This window comes from Meles meles, chromosome 8 (assembly GCF_922984935.1).
Source record: "Meles meles chromosome 8, mMelMel3.1 paternal haplotype, whole genome shotgun sequence".
NCBI classification, from domain to species: Eukaryota; Metazoa; Chordata; class Mammalia; order Carnivora; family Mustelidae; genus Meles; species Meles meles.
In genome coordinates this window covers 79,619,318-79,643,323 of record NC_060073.1, presented here as the reverse complement: position 1 = coordinate 79,643,323, position 24,006 = coordinate 79,619,318, and the positions used below count along the sequence as shown (strand labels likewise).

At 37.8% G+C, this 24,006-nt stretch overlaps 1 protein-coding gene across 5 annotated transcripts; it reads right to left on the bottom strand.

Moving 5' to 3' along the window:
* Nucleotides 1-17: 17 nt before the first annotated feature.
* On the bottom strand, nucleotides 18-23,938 carry C8H11orf54 (chromosome 8 C11orf54 homolog). Of its 5 annotated transcripts, none has more exons than XM_046017090.1 (9): nucleotides 23,704-23,938; nucleotides 18,660-18,804; nucleotides 15,403-15,501; nucleotides 11,979-12,052; nucleotides 11,696-11,797; nucleotides 10,570-10,746; nucleotides 9,209-9,358; nucleotides 2,389-2,505; nucleotides 18-1,428 (listed from the first exon to the last, which is right to left on the bottom strand). In XM_046017090.1, the coding sequence occupies exons 2-9, from the start codon at nucleotides 18,712-18,714 to the stop codon at nucleotides 1,255-1,257; spliced, it is 948 nt and encodes a 315-aa protein (XP_045873046.1). In that variant the 5' UTR covers nucleotides 18,715-18,804; nucleotides 23,704-23,938; the 3' UTR covers nucleotides 18-1,254. The 5 variants fall into 5 exon arrangements, with proteins under 5 accessions (XP_045873046.1, XP_045873047.1, XP_045873044.1 ...); XM_046017091.1 differs by having other exon boundaries at nucleotides 18,660-18,809; nucleotides 23,719-23,938; XM_046017088.1 differs by having other exon boundaries at nucleotides 18,660-18,809; nucleotides 23,704-23,937.
* Nucleotides 23,939-24,006: the final 68 nt, after the last annotated feature.

Below are 24,006 nucleotides of genomic sequence, written 5' to 3'. Positions count from 1 at the left end.
AGATATTAAAAAGAAACATTATATTGTGAATATAAAATTTTTATTCATTTTTTTTGCTTCAGGTACTTATTTAACAATAACATTTAGGAGTTTATACTTACAGGACATGTTATAGGTAACATCTAAAGAAGACAATCAAAAAATATTTTTTGAAGATTTAGTATGTGTTTGGTATTAAAGAACTCCTAAATTTGCACATGGTTAGCATTAGCAAGATTAAGATTAGACAGTTGATTTCTAACAATTATTATAGAAGAATATTGAGGAAAATTTCGATAATTACAATCAGTAAAATATTTTACAAAGGACAGTGGTCATGTTTAGCAGTAGCTTCATTTGTAAATTAAAGTATACTCACTTCAGTGTTGTATTTTGATGCTGTTTCTTTTCCCTTTCTTTCTGACAAAAAACTGATAAGGTACCAACTGCTTCCAATTGGCAAGCCAAACAAAGGAGGCATCATGGCCTACCACCTAGTTGCCAATGCTTGTGAAAGGCAAACTGCAAACTTCTGAGTATGGTTCAGCCCCAGCAAAAAAGGGGTAAAGTTGCTTCCTCGGCCCACCTTATTCCATGGAAAAAAGTATACTCTGATTTCTGAAATGGATTTTTTAAATTCAGTACTAAGACTCAGCAACTATCAACATTTTCAAAACTGATTTTTCTAATACCCAGAAATATCCACTTAGGAGTTGTGAGACTAATTTGAAAAATTTAATAATGTTATATAAATGTAAGTTATTACCAGTAGACAGTAGGAATAAATCATATGATTCCTGATCGTCTTTATACTTAAGGTATAAACATAAGACTGATTTTGCTGTTATTAAAGAATACAAAAATAATGAAGAACATTTTCATTATGTATCTTGGTTTCCAAAAATCTCTAAGGTAGTTCCATGAAATAATAGTGTAAATGTAAACATACCTTTCAGTTAAAGGTCAAAAAATGGGATTTAAGTAGTGAGATCATTTCTTTCTTTTTTTTTTAAATATTTTATTTATTTGACAGAGAGAGACCACAACTAGGCAGAGAGGCAGGCAGAGAGAGAGGAGGAAGCAGGCTCCCTGTGGAGCAGAGAGCCCGATGTGGGGCTCGATCTCAGGACCCTGAGATCATGACCTGAGCCGAAGGCAGAGGCTTTAACCCACTGAGCCACCCAGGTGCCCTGTGAGATCATTTCTATTGGATTTTATAGTAGTATCAATTAATGAGTTAATTAGTTAACTTTAGTTAATTATTTTTCATTTGACTTAATCTCGTCCAAATGAATGGGTCTCTTTTGGTTGATCAATGCGATATAGAAACTCTGCAGGCAAGAAGTATCCAAGATATTCCACTGTGTCTGGGGTAGTATCATAATGGTAGTGTCCACCTTCTCCATGATGACTAAAACAATGAGTGTGCTCCAATCGCAAATCAAACCCCTAAGACAACAGACAAGCTATCATCAGCATTCAAATCATTTTGGATAAAATTTGTTTAAGGGGGAAGGAGGCCTTTTTATTAATGTTACAATAGTTTTTATTTTATTTTTTAAGTAAGTAACATATTCACTTAATTCAAAATTCAAAGGGTGAAGAAGGATATATTCATTAAAATGTGTCTTTCCATCTTCTGCCTTTACTACTTACTTCCTTTCCTTGCAGGCAACCAATATAAGCAGTTTCTTATATATCCTTCCAGAAAAAGATTTACTTTTGTAATTTTTACTCAAATAGTAGCACCCTATATACTGTGCTGAATATTGCTTTTCCTCATTTAACAATACACTTGAGATCTTAGTGTATCAGACTATAAAAGAGCTCTTCTTCTTTTACACCTACATGGCATTCTATTGTACATACCTAGCACTTTCCAACTGACATTTAGATTATTTCCAATTCTATCACAGTAATGCTTTCATGACTGACCTTTTTTAATTAATAATTTCACATACTTTTGCATATATTTATGATAAATTCTTAGATGTATATGTAATTGTTAGATCAAAAATATGAACTAGTCAGTATTCTGGTAGTTACTTTCTTTGAAAGTAACTCTTAATATTATACACTTTCTAGTGTATAATATTAAAATATAATGAATAGTATAATGAGCAACAAATAAGATAGGAGACCTGAATCTTGGTCTTGATTCTACTATTTAATAACATGACTTTGGGTGTTACTTAAAATACCTGTGCCTTCATTTGCTCAAAGGTGAAATCTGCCCTGCCTAACTCACAAGGTGGTTAGCTACCTGCTCCCTTATCTTTCATGATAATTCTGGAGACTATCCTAGCTCTTAAATAACAACACAACAGTACCTAATTTCAAAAGAATAGCCTAAAAATTAAGCATTATCACTGTATGACACTGCAATATGGGAAACAGACATAAGCTTACCGGGTCTCTGGAGACAAAAACTGGCAGACAAACCAAAGGAGCTTGCATCTCATAAAAGCACAACCATTTATTCACCTCTTCATCAGAGTTCAATGGGCAGGAAGAAAATTCTGGAGGCTACAATAAAAGATCATTATAAATACATAGAATATTATTAAAATTTTATATATAACTTTATGAAGTTAAAAATTTAAGCCTTCTTATGCATTTATTTTAGAATCAAAACAAGTTACATACCCTAGTTTTCAAAAGGATCACCAATCAAGCATATAAGCTAAAATGTATGAATGAATAAATGAAGGAAGGTGTCTATTACTACCTTTTTTATTTTTCATAGCCTCTCAGTTTTCCTGGAAATATATCCTCATCCTAATTTAAAATCTCATTACTGCTACCTGTAGATGGGTGGGGGGAGGGGGAAGCAAGGCATTAGAAATTGGTAGAAGCATCAAAAATAATAAAATACTAAGGAATAAACTTAATCAAGGAGGAAAAAACTTGTACTACAAAGCATTGCTGAAAGAAATTTAAAAAGATTTCAATAGGGGCACCTGGGTGGTTCAGTCTTTTGAGTGACCAACTAGATTCCAGTTCAGGCCATGATCTCAGGATTTGGAGATAAAGCCCTTAGTCGAACCCTATGTGCAGCCCCCCCTGACCCCTTGAGCCTCCTCTCCCATGGAGCCCTACCAGGAGGGCCGCAAGGAGCTCTGAGGGCATAGCAGGGAATCCGCTTCTCTCCCTCTCCCTTTGCCCCCCCGCCACACTTAATATACATGCTCACATGTGTGCACTCTCTAAAATAAATCTTAAAAAATGATAAAAAGGGGTGCCTGGGTGGCTCAGTGGGTTAAAGCATCTGCCTTAGGCTCAGGTCATGATCCCAGGGTCCTGGGATCGCTCCGGGCTCTCTACTCCGCGGGGAGCCTGCTTCCTCCTCTCTCTCTGCCTGCCTCTCTGCCTAGTTGTGATTTCTCTCTGTCAAATTAATAAAATATTTTAAAAAATGATAAAAAGATTCCAGTAAATGAGAAAATAACATGTTCACTTCAGCAGCACATATACTAAAAAAAAAAAAAAAAAAGAAAACTATCCTGTGTTTATGAACTGGATATGGTTAAGATGTTAATACTACCAAAAGTGATCTAAAGATTCAGTGCCATCCTTATCAAAATCTCAAAGATGTTTTTTGCAGATATAGAGAAGAATCCATCATAAATTTCATATGAAATCACAAGGGACCTGGAAGAGCCAAACTAATCTTGAGGGAAAAAGAAAGTAGTAAGTCTAATACTTCCTGATATCAAACTTACTACAAGTAATCAAAACAGTGACAATGGCATAAAAACAGACATAAAGATCAGTGGAATAGAATAAAGAACCCAGAAATAAACCCTTGCATATACAGCAAATAATTTTCAATAAGGGTATCAAAACCATTCAATGGTAAAGGGAGAGTCTTCAAAAAATGGTGTTGGGAAAACTGATATACTGATGTGTAAAAGAATGAAATTGTACCCTTAATTTATATGTAAACAAAAATTAACTCAAAATGGATCAAAGACCTAACTGTAGGAGCTAAAATATAAAACTTAGAAGAAAACGTAAGGGAAAAGTTTCATGACATTGGATTTCACCATAATTTCTTAGATTTGACATCAAAAGTACAGGCAACAAAAGGAATAAACAAGTGGGACTACATCAAATTAAAAACTTCTGCACTAAAAAGGAAAACAACAAAATGAGAAGACCATTTATGGAATGGTGAAAAATACTTGTAAACCATATATCTAAAATATACAAGGAACTCATATAACTCAATAGCAAAAAAAAAAAAAACAAAACCACAAAAAAACAATTAAAAAACAGACAAAGGAACTGAATTAGACATTTCTCCAAAGAAGACATACAAATGGCCAAGAGGTAAATGAAAAAGTGCTCAGTATTACTCATCATCAGGGAAATGCAAATAAAAACCATTAGATATCACACCTCACTCCTGTGAGGATGGCAATTATAAAAAACAAAACAAAACCAAAATATGGAGAAAAGGGGACCCTTGTATGCTATTAGTAGGTATGTAAACTGATACAATGATTATGGAAAACGGTATGAAAGTTCCTCAAAAAATAGAACCATATCATCCAGTAATCCCACTTCTCCCACTTCTGGGTATATCTATCGGTGTATGGATGGGTAAGACAAGTGTTTTTTGGGAGCCTGGGTGGCTCAGTTGGTTGGGTGACTGCCTCCAGCTCAGGTCATGATCTTGGGTCCCAGGATCAAGTCCCACATGAGGCTTCCTGCTCAGCAGGGGGCCTGCTTCTCCCTCTGACCTTCCCCCTTCTCATGCTCGCTCTCATTCTCTTTCTCTCTCATAAATGAGTAAAATCTTTTAAAAATGTTTAAAAATTGTTTTTTATGTGTGTGTGCATGTGTGTGTGTATGATTTAATTATATATGTGCATGCATGTATGTAAAATGGTGATATATAGATGAGGAATTTTTTCAGACTTAGGAAGGAAGGAAAACCCATAATTTGTGACAACATGGATGAACTTGGAGGACATTATGCTAAGGTGAAATAAGCCACACATACACAAATACTGCATGAAATCACTTATTAGAATCTGAACAGTCCAACATAGAAAAAGAGACTAGAATGGTGGTTTCCAGAAGCTGGGGGTGGGGAAAACAAGGTATTGGTCAAAGGGTACAAAAACTTTTCAGTCACAGGATGGGTGCGTTTTAGAGATATGATGTACATTATGGTAACTACAGGCATACCGTGGAGATACTGTAGGTTCTGTTCCACACCACTGCAATAAAATGAATTTGCAACACAGCAAGTCGAATGAAAGCTTTGGTTTCCTAGTGCATGTAAAAGTGATGTTTACACTATACTGTAGCCTTTGAAGTGTGCAGTAGTATTATGTCTAAAAAAATGTACACACTTTAATTTAATACTTTCTAGCTAAAGAATGCTAACCATCATTTGAGCTTTCAGCAACTCATAACCTTTTTGCTGGTGGAGGGTCTTGCCTCCATGTTGGTGGCTGCTGAAGGATCAGGCTGGTGGTGTTTGCTGAAGGCTGGGATGGCTGTGACAATGTCTTAAAATAAGACAGCAATGAAGTCTGCCACGTCAATTGACTCTTCCTTTCAGGAATGATTTCTCTGCAGCATGTGATGCTGCTCGATAGCATTTTACCCACAGGAGAACTTTCAAAATTGGAGTAAGTCCTCTGCTGCTTTAGCACTAAGTTCATGTAATATTCTAAACCCTGTGTTGTCACTTCAACTATCTTCACAGTATCTTTACCAGGAGTAGATCCTGTCTTGAGAAGCCACTTTATTTGCTCATCCATAAGAAGTAATTCCTCATCTCGTAAAATTTTATCATGATCGCAGAAATTCAGTCACATTTTCAGGCTCCACTTCTAAATCTAGTTCTCTCCCTGGATGCACCACATCTGAAGTGACTTCTCCACTTAAGTCTCAAGACTTGACCCCAGGATCCTGAGATCATGACCTGAGCTGAAGGCAGATGCTTAACCACCCAGGCACCCCTCACACATGTTCTTAATACCATCTAGAATGGTGAATCTTTTCTAGAATGCTTTCAGTCAACTTTGCTCTGAGCTGCCATGCATCTATGGCAGCTATAACCTTACAAAATGTATTTCTTAAATAATAAGACTTGAAACTTGAAATTACTCCTTGATCCATGGGTTACAGAATGGATGTTGTGTTAGCAGGCATGAAAACATTAATCTTGTTGTGGGTCTCCATTAGAGTTCTTGGGTGACTAGGTGCATTGTCAATGAGCATGAAAGGAGTATTTTTTTCCGAGCAGTGGGTTTTGACAGTGTACTAAAAATGGTCAGTAAACCATGTTGTAAACAGATGTGCTGTCATCCAGGCTTGTTGTTCCACTGGTGAGCACAGGCAGGGTAGATTTAGTGTAATTCCTAGGAGCCTAGGATTTTCAGAATGCTAGATGAGCATTGGCTTCAACTTCGGGTCACCAGCTGCATTAGCTCCTAACAGGAGAGTCAGCCTGTCCTTTGGAGCTTTGAAGCCGGGCACTGACTTCTCCTCTCTTGCTACGAAAGTCCTAGATGCTATTTCTTCCAACAGCAGGCTGTTTTGTCTACATTGAAAATTGGTTGTTTAGGGTGGCCACCTGTAGTAACAATCTTAGCTAGGCCTCTGGATCACTTGCTGTAACTTCCACATCAGCACGCTCTGCTTCTCCTCGAACGTGTATGTTACAGAGACAGCTTCTTTCCTTCAGTCTCATGAACCAACCTCTGTTAGCTTCAGATTTTTCTTCTGCACCTTCCTAACCTCTTTCAGCCTTCATAGGATTGCTCTGGATTGGGCTTTGTCTTAAGAGAATGTTGTGGCTGGTTTGATCTTCTATCCAGACCACTAAAGCTTTACCCATATCAACAATAAGGCTGTTTTTCCTTTCTTATCATTTGTGTATTCATGGGACTAACACTTCTAATTTTCCTTCAAGAAATTTCCTTTGCATTTACAATTCCCTAACTATTAGGATAAGAGGTCTAGCTTTTTTTTTTTTCCCTCTACTCCTCATGTTTTTATTTCTTATACTTGGCTTAAACAAGAGCATTAAGTACTTTCATTTTTTTTGTACTTTCGTGTTTTATTTAAATTTTTATTTATTATTTTTTTATAAACATATAATGTATTTTTATCCCCAGGGGTACAGGTCTGTGAATCACCAGGTTTACACACTTCACAGCACTCACCATAGCACATACAGAGGTCTAGCTTTTGGCCTTTCTTGGCTTTTGATATGCCTTCCTCACTAAACTTAATCATTACTAGCTTTTAATTTAAAATGAGAGAGGTGCAACTCTTCATTTCACTTGAACATTTAGCGGCCACTGTAGTGTTATTAATTGGCTTCATTTCAATATTGTTGTGTCTTAGGGAACAGGGAGGCCCAAGGAGAGGGACAGAGACAGGAAAATGGCCAGTTGGTGAACTGTCAAAACATAACCAACATTTACCGGTTAAGTTGTCCATCTTATATGGATGCAGTTTGTGGCGACCTAAAACATGACAATAGTTACATCAAAGATCACTGATTACAGGTCACCATAAGAAATATAATAATGAAAAAGTTTTTGAAGTGTTGCAAGAATTACCAAAATGTGACACAAAGACAGGAAGTGAGCAAATGCTCTTGGAAAATTGGTGCCAAAAGACTTGCTTGATGCAGTGTTGCCACAAACCTTCAATTTATGAAAAATGCAGTATCTATGTAATGCAATAATGTGAAACACAATAAAACAAGGTATGCCTATAGTTAGTAATGAAGTATTGTATACTTGCATATTTAAAAATCCTATAATTGTTTGGTATTTATGAATAGATTTATCTGAAATTCCATTTTTAATAATTTGGAGAGTTAATTATTTTCCCAATGTTGTGTTTTTCTTTGCAAAATCAACTGGCTTGCTATTTAAAATTATCAGGATGGGATGCCAGGGTGATTCAGTCAATTATGCATCTGACTCATGATTTCCACTCAGATCTGATCTCAGGGTTGTGGGATTGAGCACACTGGGCTCTGCGCTCAGCATGGAGTCTGCTTGGGATTCTCTCTCTCCTTCCCCGCCACCCCTCCCCCTGCTCATGCACATGTGCTCTCACTCTCTCTCTCTAAAATAAATAAAATCTTTTTTTAAAAAAATACAATAAAAAATAAAATTATCAGGATAAAAAAACACTAAAACCAAACAACTTTTGATGATTTTACTGAAAAAATGGAAAGGAAATTAAGTTGTAATAACTTTAATACTATTCATTCATTCACCTCCAAAAAATTATTTTAAAACCCAAATGCCCCAGGTCTTGCTTTATATAGTAATACATCCTTAATGTCTTCTAAACTTGTGCAGTTAGCCCATAAGATTATAAATCTCATAATGAGTGCTTTCCCCAAAACCACAACCATCTTTTTTTTTTTTTTTTTTTTTTGAGAATGAGACAGAGCGAGGGGGTGGGGAGAGAGAGAGAGAGAGAGAGAGAGAGACGGAGTGGGGCAGAGGGAGAGGGAGAGAGAGAATCCCAAGCAGGCTCCATGCCCAGCGCAGAGCTCGATGCTGGGCTTGATTTCACAACCCTGAGATCATGACCTGAGCCGATAATGAGTTGGATGCTTAACTCTCTGAGCCACTAGGCACCCCACCGCAACTGTATTTTTTTTTTAAGATTTTATTTATTTACCTGTTAGAGCATAAGCAGGGGGAACAGCAGGCAGAGGGTGAAGCAGGCTCCCTGCTGAGCAAGGAGCCTGATGCAGGACTTGATCCCAGCACTCTGGGATCACAACCCAGGTCAAAGGTAGATGCTTAACCAACTGGGCCACCCAGGCATCCCATCTACCACAACCGTCTTAATAGCAAAGTCTATGTATGGAATTTGGAATTCTGGCAATAACAATGATAATCCATGTCTAAGGCTTCTACTCACATCTCTCTGGATCTTAAAAACAAATGGAATGAAAGGAAAGTTTTAATATATTAACATGAAAGAAAAAAAGACCCTAGTTAGACATTATCTCACAGTGTGATTTATAGTATTGTTTGTCATTTTTAAGTTTTAAAGTAATACAAATCATAGTAAAGTAAATACAATCACTTTACATAGTAAAGTAATACAATCATAGTAAAAGTATCTTTAAGGATAGAATTCTCAACGTATATTAAAAAATCCTAAGATCTTAAGTATATGCACATACATACCCACATACACATGCACGCATGCACATGAAGTCCCTTACCATTACGTGAGTCTTTGCTTTTCCCTTCTGAATTATGAAAGTACCTCCCATTCCTACAGGTTTATCTCCATAATGTTTTTCAAGAGTCTGTCTCATACAAGTTACAAAGTTAAGTTTTCCAGTTCTTCTTTTGGCTTTCACCTCAATGACCTAGAGAGGACATAAATATGCATACCATTGTCTTAAGTTGCAAAACTTTATGTGAATAACTATCAAAGTGAAACACATAGTCTAATGCCATAAAGCAAATATTCACCTGTTTGCTTAGAGCTTAGTTTAGTGAGTTTAGTCAGTTTAGTTTAGTGAGGAGTTTAGTGAGATGTCTCAATCCTGTCTTGATCAATGATATATATTATATACCTATATGATATATATATTATATATATAAATAGTAAATTATTATTCACTCTAATAAGTCTTATTCATGCTTTCTTGGACAGAGAGAGTTACAGCAAAAGTCCTCAACTGAGCTCTATAGATTCTTACCTTTATATGTCAAGGTGGTAAAAGGTTGCGAATTCCTGGGTTAAAGGGGTTAGTTAACCTTTGGTAATTCAGAGGTTAGGAGAGAGTGATTACATTTTCTCTCCTCCCTTAAAACTCTCGATTTGTATTACTGCCACTTACTTAGATCTTTTTTTCTTTTTTTAAAGTCTCCACACCCTGCATGGAGCCTGTCCCAAGACTTGAACTCACAACCCTGAGACTGAGTCTGAGCTGAGATGAAGAATCAGATGCTTAATCAACTGAGCCACCCAAGCACTCCTTAATCAGGTCTTTTAAAGTCACTACTTTGTTTCTCAAAGTAGCTAAAGTAGCTACCTCTATTTAAAAATCTAAGAGTGCTCACAACTGCTAACATTGTAATCATCTTTTTGTGTTCTACGGGAAGTAAATATGAAGGGAAGCATTAATTTTCCTTCCCGCCTCCTTGCTATATTTTGCTACCACCATTTCTGTCTAGATCAACCAACATCTGATCCATCAGGAATGAACAAATTTCTTCTAGACTAACTGCAGGTAGGCACTATCTATTTATTTCAACTGAATGGCTCATGTATTCGACTCACTCCACACATGAATACTCTTGTTAACCTTTTATTCCTCAGAAAAAAAGGTACTGCTTACTAAGATTTTTGTTTGTTTGCTTACTAAGTATTCTTAACCTCAGTTTAAAATAAGACTTTCTCCTTGCCTCTATGTACCATAGTAATCTTTCATAACTGGGTTATTTAAAGAAATCTGACATAGCTAGTTTTGACTTTTCTTAAGAAAACCATATTTGTGGCAATGAAAGTCTAACTTTTTAGCTATCTGAGAATTTTTGGAGAATACTATGTCTTTGTGAACAAAAAAATCACCTTTCCAGGTTGGCCCTCACTGGCAAAAAGATTAGCCAGTAATGCACACCCAAAATCATGGTGTTTCTCACTGTATTTCTCTAGGAGGCACCCTCCATCTGCAGGGTTAACACGGGCAAAGTAACTTCCATTCACTGGAGGTTTGTGTTCACTTTCTGTTTGAATGACTGGCATAAACTAAAAAGAAAAGTAAATAAGAAAAGTAAATTAGTTAACCCTGGCATCAATATGCAAAGAGAATATTTGAGTAACATAACAAAATATCTTATCGTTGACTTAAGATATTTTATTTTCAGGACCTAGTAAGAAAACATGAAGTATGAAATATTTAATTTGACATTCAAAATTCAAGATTTACAAACATCCAAAAAATTGAAAAAATATTCTGTAAAATGTTTACAGTATTTCTTACAGTGTTTCTATAACATTGTAAACTGTGCTTTAAAATGACTTTAGATTTAAAATTTTTTTTCCTATATTGAACACTAGGTAAATTATTTTAATCTTTCTACAAAAGAACTTATAAGACTACTGACTAATGGTCACTTCTGAAGAGGTGAAGGAATGGGCAGACTGAAGAGGTCCTCCACTCTTCTATTTAAGAGATGTGAAGAAACAGTGACATTTTTATGTTGTAAATATACTAACATACACAGTAATAGATAGTACCTTTCATAAATAATAATTATACCATGGGGTAGGTCCTTACTATTTAGTCTGAAAGAGGGAATTAATGAGATTATTAATTATTCCATTCATCTTCTGATTAAAAGCTGTTCTCATCTCAAAAGGAAAGATTTATAGTGAAGCTAGGAATTTTCTGATATGTAAGGATTAAAATCTTTCACAATCCATGGTCCTCAGCAGAACATATTAGGACTTCAGACTCATCTAACACTGAGTGCAGACCCCAAGAAAATCTGAAATTAAAGGTCTGTGCTCCATAAGAGTTAGAGCTTATGCTATAGTCCAAATCTGTATCAAACAATATCAAATCTGTGAAGGAAGGTGACCGATAATTTTTAGTTCATTCAGAAAGCAGACTTTCTGATAGGGGAATAAAAAAAAAAGTTAAGTCAACTGTCAAATCAGTAAAATAGAATAAAATAATTAAATGTATGCTGACCTCACAATTGAACCCAAGAGTCTGAAATGGGCCTGCTCCTGCTCCAAGAATAAAAGCTCCAGGAAGCTTGATTTCTTTTGCAATCTTATTTATATCATAAACCTATACAGGAAGAAAAAATATTATTTAAATGATAACTCATACAGATCTCTTGGTTTACATTTTTTGACTGAGTCTATTAACACTTCCTTGCCATATTGGTCCATGGATCTTCTAATAATAAGAGGAATCAACACAGTTCTTATAATCTTCATGTGAATGTGAAGAGCAAAAGTACACTTACTTTTTCTTTTTTTACAAGAGGCAATAAGTAAGGCACACCTCCTACTTCTGCAATTCTAGTTTTCCCACAGATGCCTAAAAAAAAAAGTCATCTTAAAAACAGGTAAACATCTAACTTAAGTATAAAATGCCAAAAGGCACTAATTTAATTTATTAAGAGTAGGTAACTTTTCTGTTCTCAGTTTTACAAGTAGCAGGGGATGGATGATGAAAGTAGTTATTATGATCCCTATCCTATTCTAACTACTTATATTTCCAATATTGTCATAACCAAGCATGACTTGATATAGTTGGTAGCGTAAAGGAAACAGAAAGTTGGTAACAGAGCAAGGCTAGAATTGAAGCCAAAGTCTGGATTGTGTGAGATTTCTAGAATTCGTCTGTAATGACTTATTCCTTTAAAGATCTGTGCTTTTGGTGGTGCGAGTTGGTTAAAATTGTATTTTAATATAGAATATTTTGCTCTGTTAGAGTTATTAGTTCTTTAAGAAATCCATACTGGGAAATCAAAGTTGTTTGTTCCCAAGGTTGTTTATAGAAATCCAAGTAATTAGAGATAACTTCAGATTCTGGTAACTTTCTACGTACATTTTTAATTAACATCATAGGTACAGCTAGAACACAATCTGGGAAAGGCACATTCTTTTAATTTTTGTCCAAATGTAGAGAGAAAACTAATTATCTTTTGTTTGAGTAAAAGTAGTCTTGTCAGTTTCACACTAACATTATCACAAAGTAAAGTAGATATAATTGCTCAATTTTTCAGTTATGCAGACGGCAGATGTCCAAAATTTTTATAGATCCCACTTATAGTTAGGGATTTTAGAAATGTCTTCCATGGTATCAGGAGAAATTACTCATGGATTAGAACCTTTCTCATAAGTGATAGTAATGTTGAAGTTATCTTTTTGTTTTTGTTTTTGTTTTAAAATTTTAAGTAGGCTCCACCCCCAATGTGGGGCTTGAACTCATGACACAGAGATCAAGAGTCATATGTTCTACAAACTAAGCTGACCAGGTGCCCCCAGTAAGGTTGAAGTTGAAGGAAACCATTAGGGGACTGTTTTAGTAGTCTAGGGAAAATACAAGTAATGAGCTAAAAATGGTTGGCTGTAGAGATGGAGAAGAGGAAATTAAGAAAAAGAACAAGGGCAAATAGGCAACTATGGTGAAGGAATGAGTTAGATTTTAGATATCCTTAGCATATAGAGGCAGAGATATCCTGTAGACAGCTGGAATTACTGATCCATAGCCAAGAAAAAGAGAGACCAAGGTGAGATGTGCAGATTTCATGTTCTTGTATCCAAGTAGTAATTTAAAACCACAGGAGTGGATGGAAAACTGCGGAGAGATTGTGTAAATAAGAAGAGGCTAAGGAATGAATTCTAGAAAATGTCAGGATTTAAGAGCCTGCCAGAAAAAGAAAGGAGCTAGGAAAAACAAGGAAGAAAGAATATGGAAGTAGGAAAGATACCAAGGAAGAAAAGGCAAAAGAACCAAGGAGAGGGAGAGAAAATGTCAGGCAACAGCAGCCAGATACTATGAAATATGTGAGAGATCAGAAAATACTAGTGAACATACCAAAGTCACTGGTAACTTCAGTAAGCCCTGAATGTAGAAAGTACCTAACTACATTTGTGAAAGATCATTCATATATAAACATACATATCTAGGTTCCTTAGTGTTACAATTTAAAGGCTTACAAATTATTATTATTTTTTAAATATTTTATTTATTTGACGGAGAGAAATCACAACTAGGCAGAGAGGCAGGCAGAGAGAGAGGAGGAAGCAGGCTCCCCGCGGAGCAGAAGCCCGATGTGGGGCTCGATCCCAGGACCCTGGGATCATGACCGGAGCCGAAGGCAGAGGCTTTAACCCACTGAGCCACCCAGGCGCCCCTAAAGGCTTACAAATTATTGACTAGAAAATTCTTTGGATGACAGAATTAACATTAGCCATTTTCTCTTTTCCTTGTATTCTTCTGTGTTTTCTGATTTATTAATTTTATTTTAACTAATTAATTACTTATGTAGTGGGGAGAAGAGATTACTTTTATAATTGGAAGAAGCATGGCTATAAAAAAATGCTAAATGCTTTCAAGGTACAAAGAAAAAGGGCGCCTGGGTGGCTCAGTCGTTAAGCCTCATCCCAGGGTCCTGGGATCAAGCCCCAGACCTGCTCAGCAGGAAGCCTGCTTCTCCCTCTCCCACTTCCCCTGCTTGTGTTCCCTCTCTCGCTGTGTCTCTCCTCTGTCAAATAAATAAAATCTTTAAAAAAAAAAAGGTACAAAGAGAATTTGCCATCTGGAACACAAAACTTCTATCATTTACGGGTATACTTAAAATCAAAGACTGTTTAAACTGGAAAGACCAAAAGGAACATGAAAGCCAAATCTCTCCATTTTAATATACCTGAGGCCCAAATACATTAGTTGGCTTACCTAGGGTAATGAAATCGGTACGTGGCAGACAAAGAAGCAGAGTCCAGGACTTCTATGCAAAACTACTTTTTAACAAAGATGTCAGTTACGTAATCAAAGAGGGAGTGGTGTGAGTGTTTATCTCAAATCGCTGATCATAGTAGGGTATAATGGGAGAAGGTCAGACTTTCAAAACAGACCTTAATTTTTTTTATAAAGATTTTATTTATTTATTTGACAGACAGAGATCACAAGCAGGCAGAGAGGAAGGCAGAGAGAGAGAGGGGGAAGCAGGCTCCCTTCAGGGAGCCTGATGCAGGCTGATGTGGGGCTTGATCCCAGGACCCTGAGATCATGACTCCAGGACCCTGAGATTGTGACCTGAGCTGAAAGCAGAGACTTAACCCACTGACCCACCTGGGCGCCCCAAATACAAGGCTTTTAAGATCCCTGCTGGTATTGAATAAATAAATAAAAACATAAAAATTTATGTTTCCATAACAGTCACTTCAACAGTTAAAAACAAAACTGTCATGTGGGGGCACCTGGGTGGCTCAGTGGGTTAGGCCTCTGCCTTTGGCTCAGGTCATGATCTCAGGGTCCTGGGATCAAGCCCCCATCAGGGTCTCTGCTCGGCGGGGAGCCTGCTTCCCCCCCAACCCTGCCTGCCTCTCTGCCTACTTGTGATCTCACTGTCTCTCTGTCAAATAAATAAATAAAATCTTAAAAAAAAAACTGTCATGTGATATCAAGGATTCTAAACTATTGAATAGCCATTATATAACCTATGAAAATAACAGAAGTGCATAAAACAATATTTTCCAACAAGAGTATAAAATGAAATTTGCTCAATATAAGAAAATAGCACAGAAATTCAGCATGATTTAGTCTACAATTTGGGACAATATCCTTTATTTGTAGATAATTTAAGATGATCCTTCATAATAATTCTGGTTTCAGGAAAAGATTAGGACTGAATAAAGTGAATTGCAAAAATTGTTTACCTTTTACAGGAAATGTAAATGGGTCCTTAGTCAAATCAGGGCAATCAACCACAGAGATCTGGACATCAGCAAAGTTATCCTTCAGCCCCTTCTGCAGAACTGACAAAGATAAGGGAAAAAAGGTTATTTAACATTAGGTAAAAATTTGCCATCATGTATCAAATCTTCCTATCATACTTCCAATCTAAACTTGTATTACTAAAAGTTGGAGGGAGGAGTGTACCTGGCTGGCTTAGTCAGTAGAGCAAGTGACTCTTGATCTCAGTTCAAGCCCCAGGTTGGGCATAGAGCTTACTTAAAAAAATAAGGGGTGGGGAAATGGTCTTCCTATTGAATATAATTAGACATTAGACACACAATTAATCAAATGTGTAATAACAAATACCCCCATAAAAATACTACAAATCTGTAGAAATCTAAACCACTGAAGATAAACACTGCACTAAAGTGAGGACTACCTTCCTTTTGGGGACAGAATTCCGAAGACCTATTGAAATGTACATATTTAAATGTTAGAAAATAAGCAGTTACATGCAACAATTTCATTGATACTTGAAGACAAAATGTTAAGCAAAAGGAGTAAGACACAAGAGAGTATATATAACTTGACTTACATATACTTCAAATCAGGCAATTAATCTAAGGTGATAGAAGTCAGAACAGTGCTACCTCTTGGGTTAGAGATATTGACTAGAAAAGTAAATAGAAGAGTCTTCTGGGATGCTGGAAATATTGTACATCTCAATGTGGATGGTAGTGACATGGGTGTAAACATTTTAAAGTTCATCAAGCTCTACACTTAAGATTAATGTACATTAATGGAGATATAACTCAATTAAAAAGGTAAAAAAGCAAACATTTCAAAGTTATAAATCTAGGGGTAATGTACTTCTTTTTTCCTTTTTTTTTTTTTTTAAAGATTTTATTTATTTATTTGACAGAGAGAGAGAGATCACAGTAGGCAGGCAGAGAGATAAGGGGAAGCAGGCTCTCCGCTGAGCAGAGAACCCGATGTGGGGCTCGATCCCAGGAGCCTGAGATCATGACCTGAGCCAAAGGCAGAGGCTTAACCCACCAAGCCACCCAGGTGCCCCTCCTTTTTTTTTTTTTTTTTAAGAGAGGAGGAGTGGGGAGGGTCTCATGACCCTGAGATCATGACCTGAGCCAAAATCAAGAGTTGGACGCCTAACCCACTAAGCCACCCAGGTGCCCCTAGGAGCAATGTACTTCTAAGGGTGATAAGATTCCACAAAAATCTCTTTGAGGGGGGGCGCCTGGGTGGCTCAGTGGGTTAAAGCCTCTGCCTTCAGCTCAGGTCATGATCCCAGAGTCCTGGGATCGAGCCCCACATCGGGCTCTCTGCTCAACAGAGAGCCTGCTTCCTCCTCCTCTCTCTCTCTCTCTCTCTGCCTACTTGTGATCTCTGTCAAATAAATAAATAAAATCTTTAAAAAAAAAAAAATCTCTTTGAGGGTAGTCAGCCATTAGTTTAGGTTTTATAGAATCAGATTCTCCAAAACATGAAGTCATCTAAAATCTAACCATGTAGACATTCCATACCAGATCCTTTATCTATATGAAAACAAAAACCAAGTTGCCTGGAAAATTCCCCTCCCTAAATTAAAGACTGCACACTTACAAATAGATTACGTAAGATTTCAGCATATGGAAGTATAATAAAATCTATTTTTTATCAATTTCAAAGAGACCAAATTCTTGCTATAGGATTTTCTGTAAAACTAAAAATAAATTTTAAGACAAAAAACTCAGAATCCATTTCTATTTTGTACTGAATATATCCTATACATATAGAAGACACATAAAACACAAATACTCAAGAGGAGATAGATGTAGAAAGGCTCTCAAAGAAATGATTCCTAGCTATCCTAGCATACCAGGGAAGACAGAAAAGAAATACAGGCAAAGAATACTAGTGATATAGGTTGTTTACCAGCTGCCACCTAAAAAGGAAGGTCAGAAGAAGAAAGCCACAACCAAGCAAACCCGAGTACACTTCTTGACTTCAACCTTATCAGAAAGACAGCCAAACCATCAGGATGGGTGCACTGAAAAGGGAGGGTTCTGTAGGTATCATCCAAACCTAAAGGCTGTCAAATAAATGTTAGCTTTCTGACAGGGTATATAGTTTTGGGGTAGTACTATTCCTGGGTTCATTTCATTTTCCTATTTTTCTTTTCTTTTTCTTATCTATCACCCCTCCTAATTAATCTTGTGAAGCTGCCTTAAATTCTTATTTGAATAAGGGGAAATGTATAAAAATAAACACAGAGAAATCTAAGCAAGTTCATTGGCAGTCTATCATATCAGGAGAAGGGGAAATAGTAGCAATGTTAGGAACATGATTAATATACCACAGTAGTTTATATATTTAAAGAATATTATAACTGGTAAAAAGTTAAGATTGTGTGACTTTCTGGGCATCACACATAATTAAAGCTCAGATTACTGTATTCATTTTCACAGTGTAAAGTCGGTATCTTAACAAGAATCTTCAAATGGGTGAGCTTAGTTTTTTGGGGGTGGCATAATTCTGGACTCTCAATAAATATAGTATGAAGAGAGGTGCCTGCGTGGCCCCAATGATTGGGCATCTGACTCTTGGTTATGGTTCAGGTCAGGATCTCATGGGTCAGGAGACAAAGCCTGAAGCTCAGCGCTAGTTGGGGCAGAGTCTGCCTGGGATTCTTTCCCTCCTCCTCTCCCTCTCCATCTGCCCCTCCACCTGCTCATGCTTTCTCTCTTTCTCACTCTCTCCCTGAAATACATAAATCTTAAAAGAAAAAAAAAGGGGGCATCTGGGTGGCTCAGTGGGTTAAAGCCTCTGCCTTCGGCTCAGGTCATGGTCTCAGGGTCCTGGGATCGAGCCCCGTGTAGGGCTCTCTGCTCAAGCTGGGAGCCTGCTTCCTCCTCTCTCTCTCTCTGCCTGCCTCTCTGCCTACTTGTGATCTCTGTCTGTCAAAAAAAAAAAAAAAAGTACAAAGAGATATCGAAAAGGAAAATGAGGGAGAGGGAGAAGCAGACACCCTGCCGAGCAGGGAGCTGAATGCGGGGCTCTATCCTGGGATAGTGAGCTGAGCTGAAGGCAGACGCTTGACTGACCGAGCCATTCAGGCACCTCAGGAAAATGAGTTCTACATTGGAAATATTATTGCATAAATCATGCCTCAGAATATTTTTATTTTTTAAATTTTTCCTTAGAATAATTTTAAAAAACTCGAAGTTATTAGTGTATTTACCTCCAGCAAGCTCCTCGAGACTTGGCACATGAAAAGAATACTCAGCACAAGCCATTTCTTTCTTCTTTAGGTATGAGGATATACACACGAAGCTCTGGTAGACTAATGATCACAAGAGTTCACCGTGCACCAAGCATGAAGAGTGCTGCTCTGGAAAGGAACACAAGAGTTCAGTTACATAAAAAGGGCAAAGGGCATCTAGGTTTCTTTCCTCACAGAAAGGCAACCACAGTTCCCAGTATTTAACCTTCCAAGTGAGAAATGCCCAAGTAACCTTTTTTATTTTTTTTTAAAGATTTTATTTATTTATTTGACAGAGAGAGATCATAAGTAGGCAGAGAGGCAGAGAGAGAGAGTGAGAGGGATTTTAAAGATTTTATTTATTTATTTGACAGAGAGAGAGCATAAGTAGGCAGAGAGGCAGAGAGAGAGAGAGTGAGAGGGAAGCAGGCTCCCTGCCGAGCAGAGAGCCCGACGCAGGACTCGATCCCAGGACCCTGAGATCATGACCTGAGCCGAAGGCAGCAGCTTAAACCACTGAGCCACCCAGGCGCCCCCAAGTAACCTTTTTTAATACTGATACTTTAAAGTCAACACTTAAAATAGACAAAAGGAAATGCCAAACCAAGAAGGCACATGATTCATTTTCTTTAGTCATATATGTGGCTCAAACATACAGTTTACTAATGGTTGGTTTAAGGAACATAGGTCCTGAAGCAAAAAGTAGTTTCTAAGGTTTGTAAGTAACTGTTTAAATGGTTGTAGATAATAGTATAGGACGTTCAAGTAATTCTCTCACAGATAATTTGTGTTTTCCAGTCTGTATTTGACAGGCTAAAACTTAAACAAGCTTCTTAGGCTATCACTTCTACAAAAGAAAATTTAAATTACTAAGAGAAATGCAAACTTCTACAAATGAGTAGCTATTGAAATTCAAATGATTACTTTTACTTAAAAATAAAAATACTTTCTTGGTAAGCAGCTTTAATGTTCAATCATTCTGATGACCTAATCAATTATAGTTTGATGTTTTAAAAATATATGCTAAGCAGGGGCACCTGGGTGGCTCAGTGGGTTAAAGCCTCTGCCTTTGGCTCAGGTCATGATCCCAGCGTCCAGAATGGAGCCCTGCATGGGGCTCTCTGCTGGGCAGGGAGCTTCCCCACCCCCCACGCCTGCTGCTCTGCCTACTTGTTATCTCTGTCAAACAAATAAATAAAATCTTTAAAAAAATATATATGCTAAGCATATTTTACAATAGGTAGGCATAGATCCACAGAGATTAGTATCTTACCTTAAGTGTTCAGGTGATAAGCTGTGCAAGCAGAGGGAAGTAAATAAAATGAAGGAAAAAAAAAAACTCAACCAAAATTAATGTGAGGTGGCCAGGGAATCTCAGCCAGTTGCAACAAAGAATGCAAGCAAAACTCTTTTAAGAGTGTTTCTAAGAGCACTATTCAGATTCACATTAAAATTGTTAATGGAACACCTCATTAATTATTAATCTCAACAGTCTCTGCTACAAGCTTTCTTCGTAAGTAAAAGGTGGTCTTTCAATATCACTTGGAAAATCCCACCTGCCCCCATTTTTTTAAAAATTTTCCAAAGATTCACAGGTTTCTTAGAAACTGGGTTTCTGGTTTTTGTTTTGTTTTAAGATCTTACTTTTTTTGTCAGAGAAAGAGAGCACACAAGCAGAGGGAGAAACAGACTCCCTGCTGAGCAAGGAGACCTATGTGAGACTCTATCCCAGAACGCTGGGATCATAACCTGAGGTGTTTAAGGACACCTTAGTTTAAGAACCTAAAACCGACTGAGCCACTAGGTATCCCTGGGTTTCTGCTTTTGATGATAATTTCAAACAACACATCCTCCACAAACATGCAAGTCTCATACATTTAGGACTTAACATTTACATAAGTACTTCATCAAATACCAACTTTTATTAACCTTAAATTAGATTATATGCATAATCTAGTCTCCCAAATAAAATATCAACTGTTGATAATGGGCCTAAAGTTCTACATAATCGTATTTCAGTGATCTCAAGCATATTTTTCAGTTGAACAATCTATAATTGTTCCGGAATGAAACATTTTAACTTTTTTAAAAAATTAATTTCAGATGGACAGAAAACACATATAAATATTTCTGTATACTACTCTTCACCTAGATTTTCCAAATGTTAATATCTTATATTTTCTTTATCAAAAAGTACTAATTAAGAACATGTCAGGGCTCCTGGGTGGCTCAGTTGGTTAAACAGCGGCCTTTGGCTCAGGTCATAATCCTGGGGTTCTGGGATCAAGGTTCTCATCAGGCTCCCCCTCCTCTGCAGAGGGCCTTCTTCTCCCTTTCCCTCTGCTGCTCCCCCTGGCTGTGCTTTCTCTGTATGTGTGTCAAATAAATAAAATCTTAAAAAAAAAAAAAAAAGAACATGTCAAAATCTGCTCAATAGGCTATAAAGAGGAAAATAAAGCACTCTAGATATTTCTGTTTATAGTAGGAATAATAAAGGCAAGTTTAAATTCAAATACAATCCTAGTTTTACACCCCTTGCTGTCTTTAAAAGGTCAGATTTTTTTTGTTTGTTTCAAAATAAAAACAAAGTCCAACCCCAGGGAGGCTACAGTTGAATAACTGGTTTGGAAATGTAGAACTTCAGGCAAGCCAACAGCCCAGCAGGCAGCGTGGTAATGTGTATATAAATGTGTTTATGTGGGAGAGAGGAGGGGAGGTTGGAGCTGGAGTGATGAGAGAAGGGGGTTAGAAAGGTTCTAATATAATCTCAAGTGTGGCTCTAGGAGGACACTTTTGGGCCATAAGGAAGCACAGGATATTTCCATTGCTCCAGATTCCATTGCTGGGAGTCAGTAGCCCAGAAGCAGGGTCTAGACAAGGGAAGAAAAGGGGAGGTAGTTGGATATGTGGAGCTGCAGAGACAGTGCCCAACAGGGTAGACCAACTGTGGCAACCAAGCCGGTAACTATTTATTGACAGCTTGCTGCAACATAACAGGTACCATGTTAGGCACTTGACAATCTTGCAGAACCTCTCACACCAAATAGATACTATAAATCTCATTTTCAAAAGAGGAATAGGCCAGAGAGAATATATTATTTACTCGAGATCACTCAGCTATTAAAATGGCAGAAATAACTCAAAACCAAATGCAGCCCACTGTAAAGCCAGAAATGCTCACATTCTACCATGTGGGTTAACCTGTGTTGGAATGACACATTTCAGCTCCTCGAAGGAAGAATCTGTACAGAGCCATCTTACAGCACTCAGAGTTATCCTCTGTTTGGTTTGTTTCCTCCACCTAGGCCATGATCTCTGAAGATAGGGCTGTGGTTCTGTCTTCCAATTGCCTTCCTAGTGGGCACCAGTTCAGCCATAGTTTATTGAATATTTACAGTATTTCAGACTCATAAGGGCTGGCCTCAGGGGTGTGCAACTAGTATAATGACACAGGACCATGTGCTCAGAATGGCACTGGTTTAATGCTCTGTTTTCACCACCCCGAAATTCTTAACCTTTTATTCGTGCTTTTAAGACCAATAGGACAATGGAGCATGTGCGAGATCAGAGCCAAAGGTGCATGTCCACCACTAGTCCTTGCTACCTCATTCACATAAAGCATTTGTGAAACCCTATGAGTGAAGAAATCTGGTGGACCCATCCTCTGTGGGAGTTCTGCGAGACTCAAAGTCCCGGGATTCCATAGGGTTGGTAGAATGAGCATATGTCAAGAAGTAAAAAATAAAATAAATAAATAAATAAAAAATGTATAGGTGAGTTGGTTTTGGGTAGTTCCCACTGTTCTAGCAAAAACAAAATACATGTTTGTATGAGCTACAAAATACGAATTGTGAAATTTCATCCATTCTGCCTGTGGGTTAGTTCTTACATTTGTATTTAAAGCTGGCATTGCATGCTATATGAAGTAGATTTCATGCTAATAATTTATATTTAACATTTTTCTTTACTTTGACATTAAACAGAAAATCTCTATTAATAAGAATAATAGCGCTATTAACATGCTATTATAACAATAGAAAGTTAAAACACCATGACAAGTCAAAGGAGATAATACAGAAGAAAGGAGACCCACTTATATTTTAGTACCTTTAGTGGTGCTTTCCCCTGCTTTCTGAACAAGGAACCCTGCATTTCTTTTTCTTTTTTTTTTAAGATTTTATTTATTTATTTGGCAGTGATCACAAGTAGACAGAGAGGCAGGCAGAGGGAGAGAGGAGGAAGCAGGCTCCCCGCTGAGCAGAGAGCGCAATGTGGGGCTCGATCCCAGGACCCTGGGATCATGACCTGAGCTGAAGGCAGAGGCTTTAACCCACTGAGCCACCCAGGTGGCCCGGGACCCTGCATTTCATCTCGTATTGAGCCTCACAAATTACATAGCCAGGCCTGCTCCCACACAGGGCTGCAAGACATGTCCTACATGTCCTGGAGCTTCCAAGTGTTTCGCAGACCATGGAGATGCCTAGAAGATTAGGTTTTATGCCTGGAATTTTTCAATATTTAGAGCGAAACTGAGTAAGGAGATCATATTACCTTCAACGTCTCTTGAATCCTGGGATGACACTAACTACACAGGACTATGCAGCTTTACAGGTCTGTCACAGGATTCAAGAGGTTTGAAAGTGGGCACATCAAACAAGCTCAATCCTTTTTGTAACTCCTTTAAGGGGGAAAAACCCACCAAAACTAAACTAGTTTAGACGGTTGCAACACTGAGTAGCCGTTCAGGAGGCTAAGGAGTCAAAAATCGCAGAAAAAAAGAGAGAGAGAGACGTTAACTAAGTCCCGGACGCTGACCCTCAGTCTGGAGGGCAAGAGTGAGCTAATGAAACAAGTCCAAAGTTGGAGAGGGGAATAGGGTGTGCTATGGAGTAACACTGGCTTCCAGAACAAAGGTCACACATTTGGAGTCACGGTCAAAGCACAAGCCTGTCACAGTTTCACACAGTTTCACTATTTTTGAAGGCAAAAGCAGACATGACAAAACAGCCGGCACCACACTCACCGCCAATGCACGCACCCCCGAAGGCTTTAGAAAATCCGAAGACAGTTCAGCAAATGAGAGTCACCGGAAACAGCCGAGCGGCTGACTCCTCTCAGTTTACATCCACCCGGTTTAATTGGCTCCACAATTTATTCTTGTCATTAGCGGACACGTTCTAAGCTATCCCATTTACCCATTAGGTTAACGAAGTCCGCACCTGAACCCTGAGTTTGTCTGTCAACCCCGCCTCCTCCGTTTTTGGGCGTTCAGGCACCGCCCACCGCCCCACCCCTCGCGGCTGTCAAAATGGCGCCCTTTCCTCGT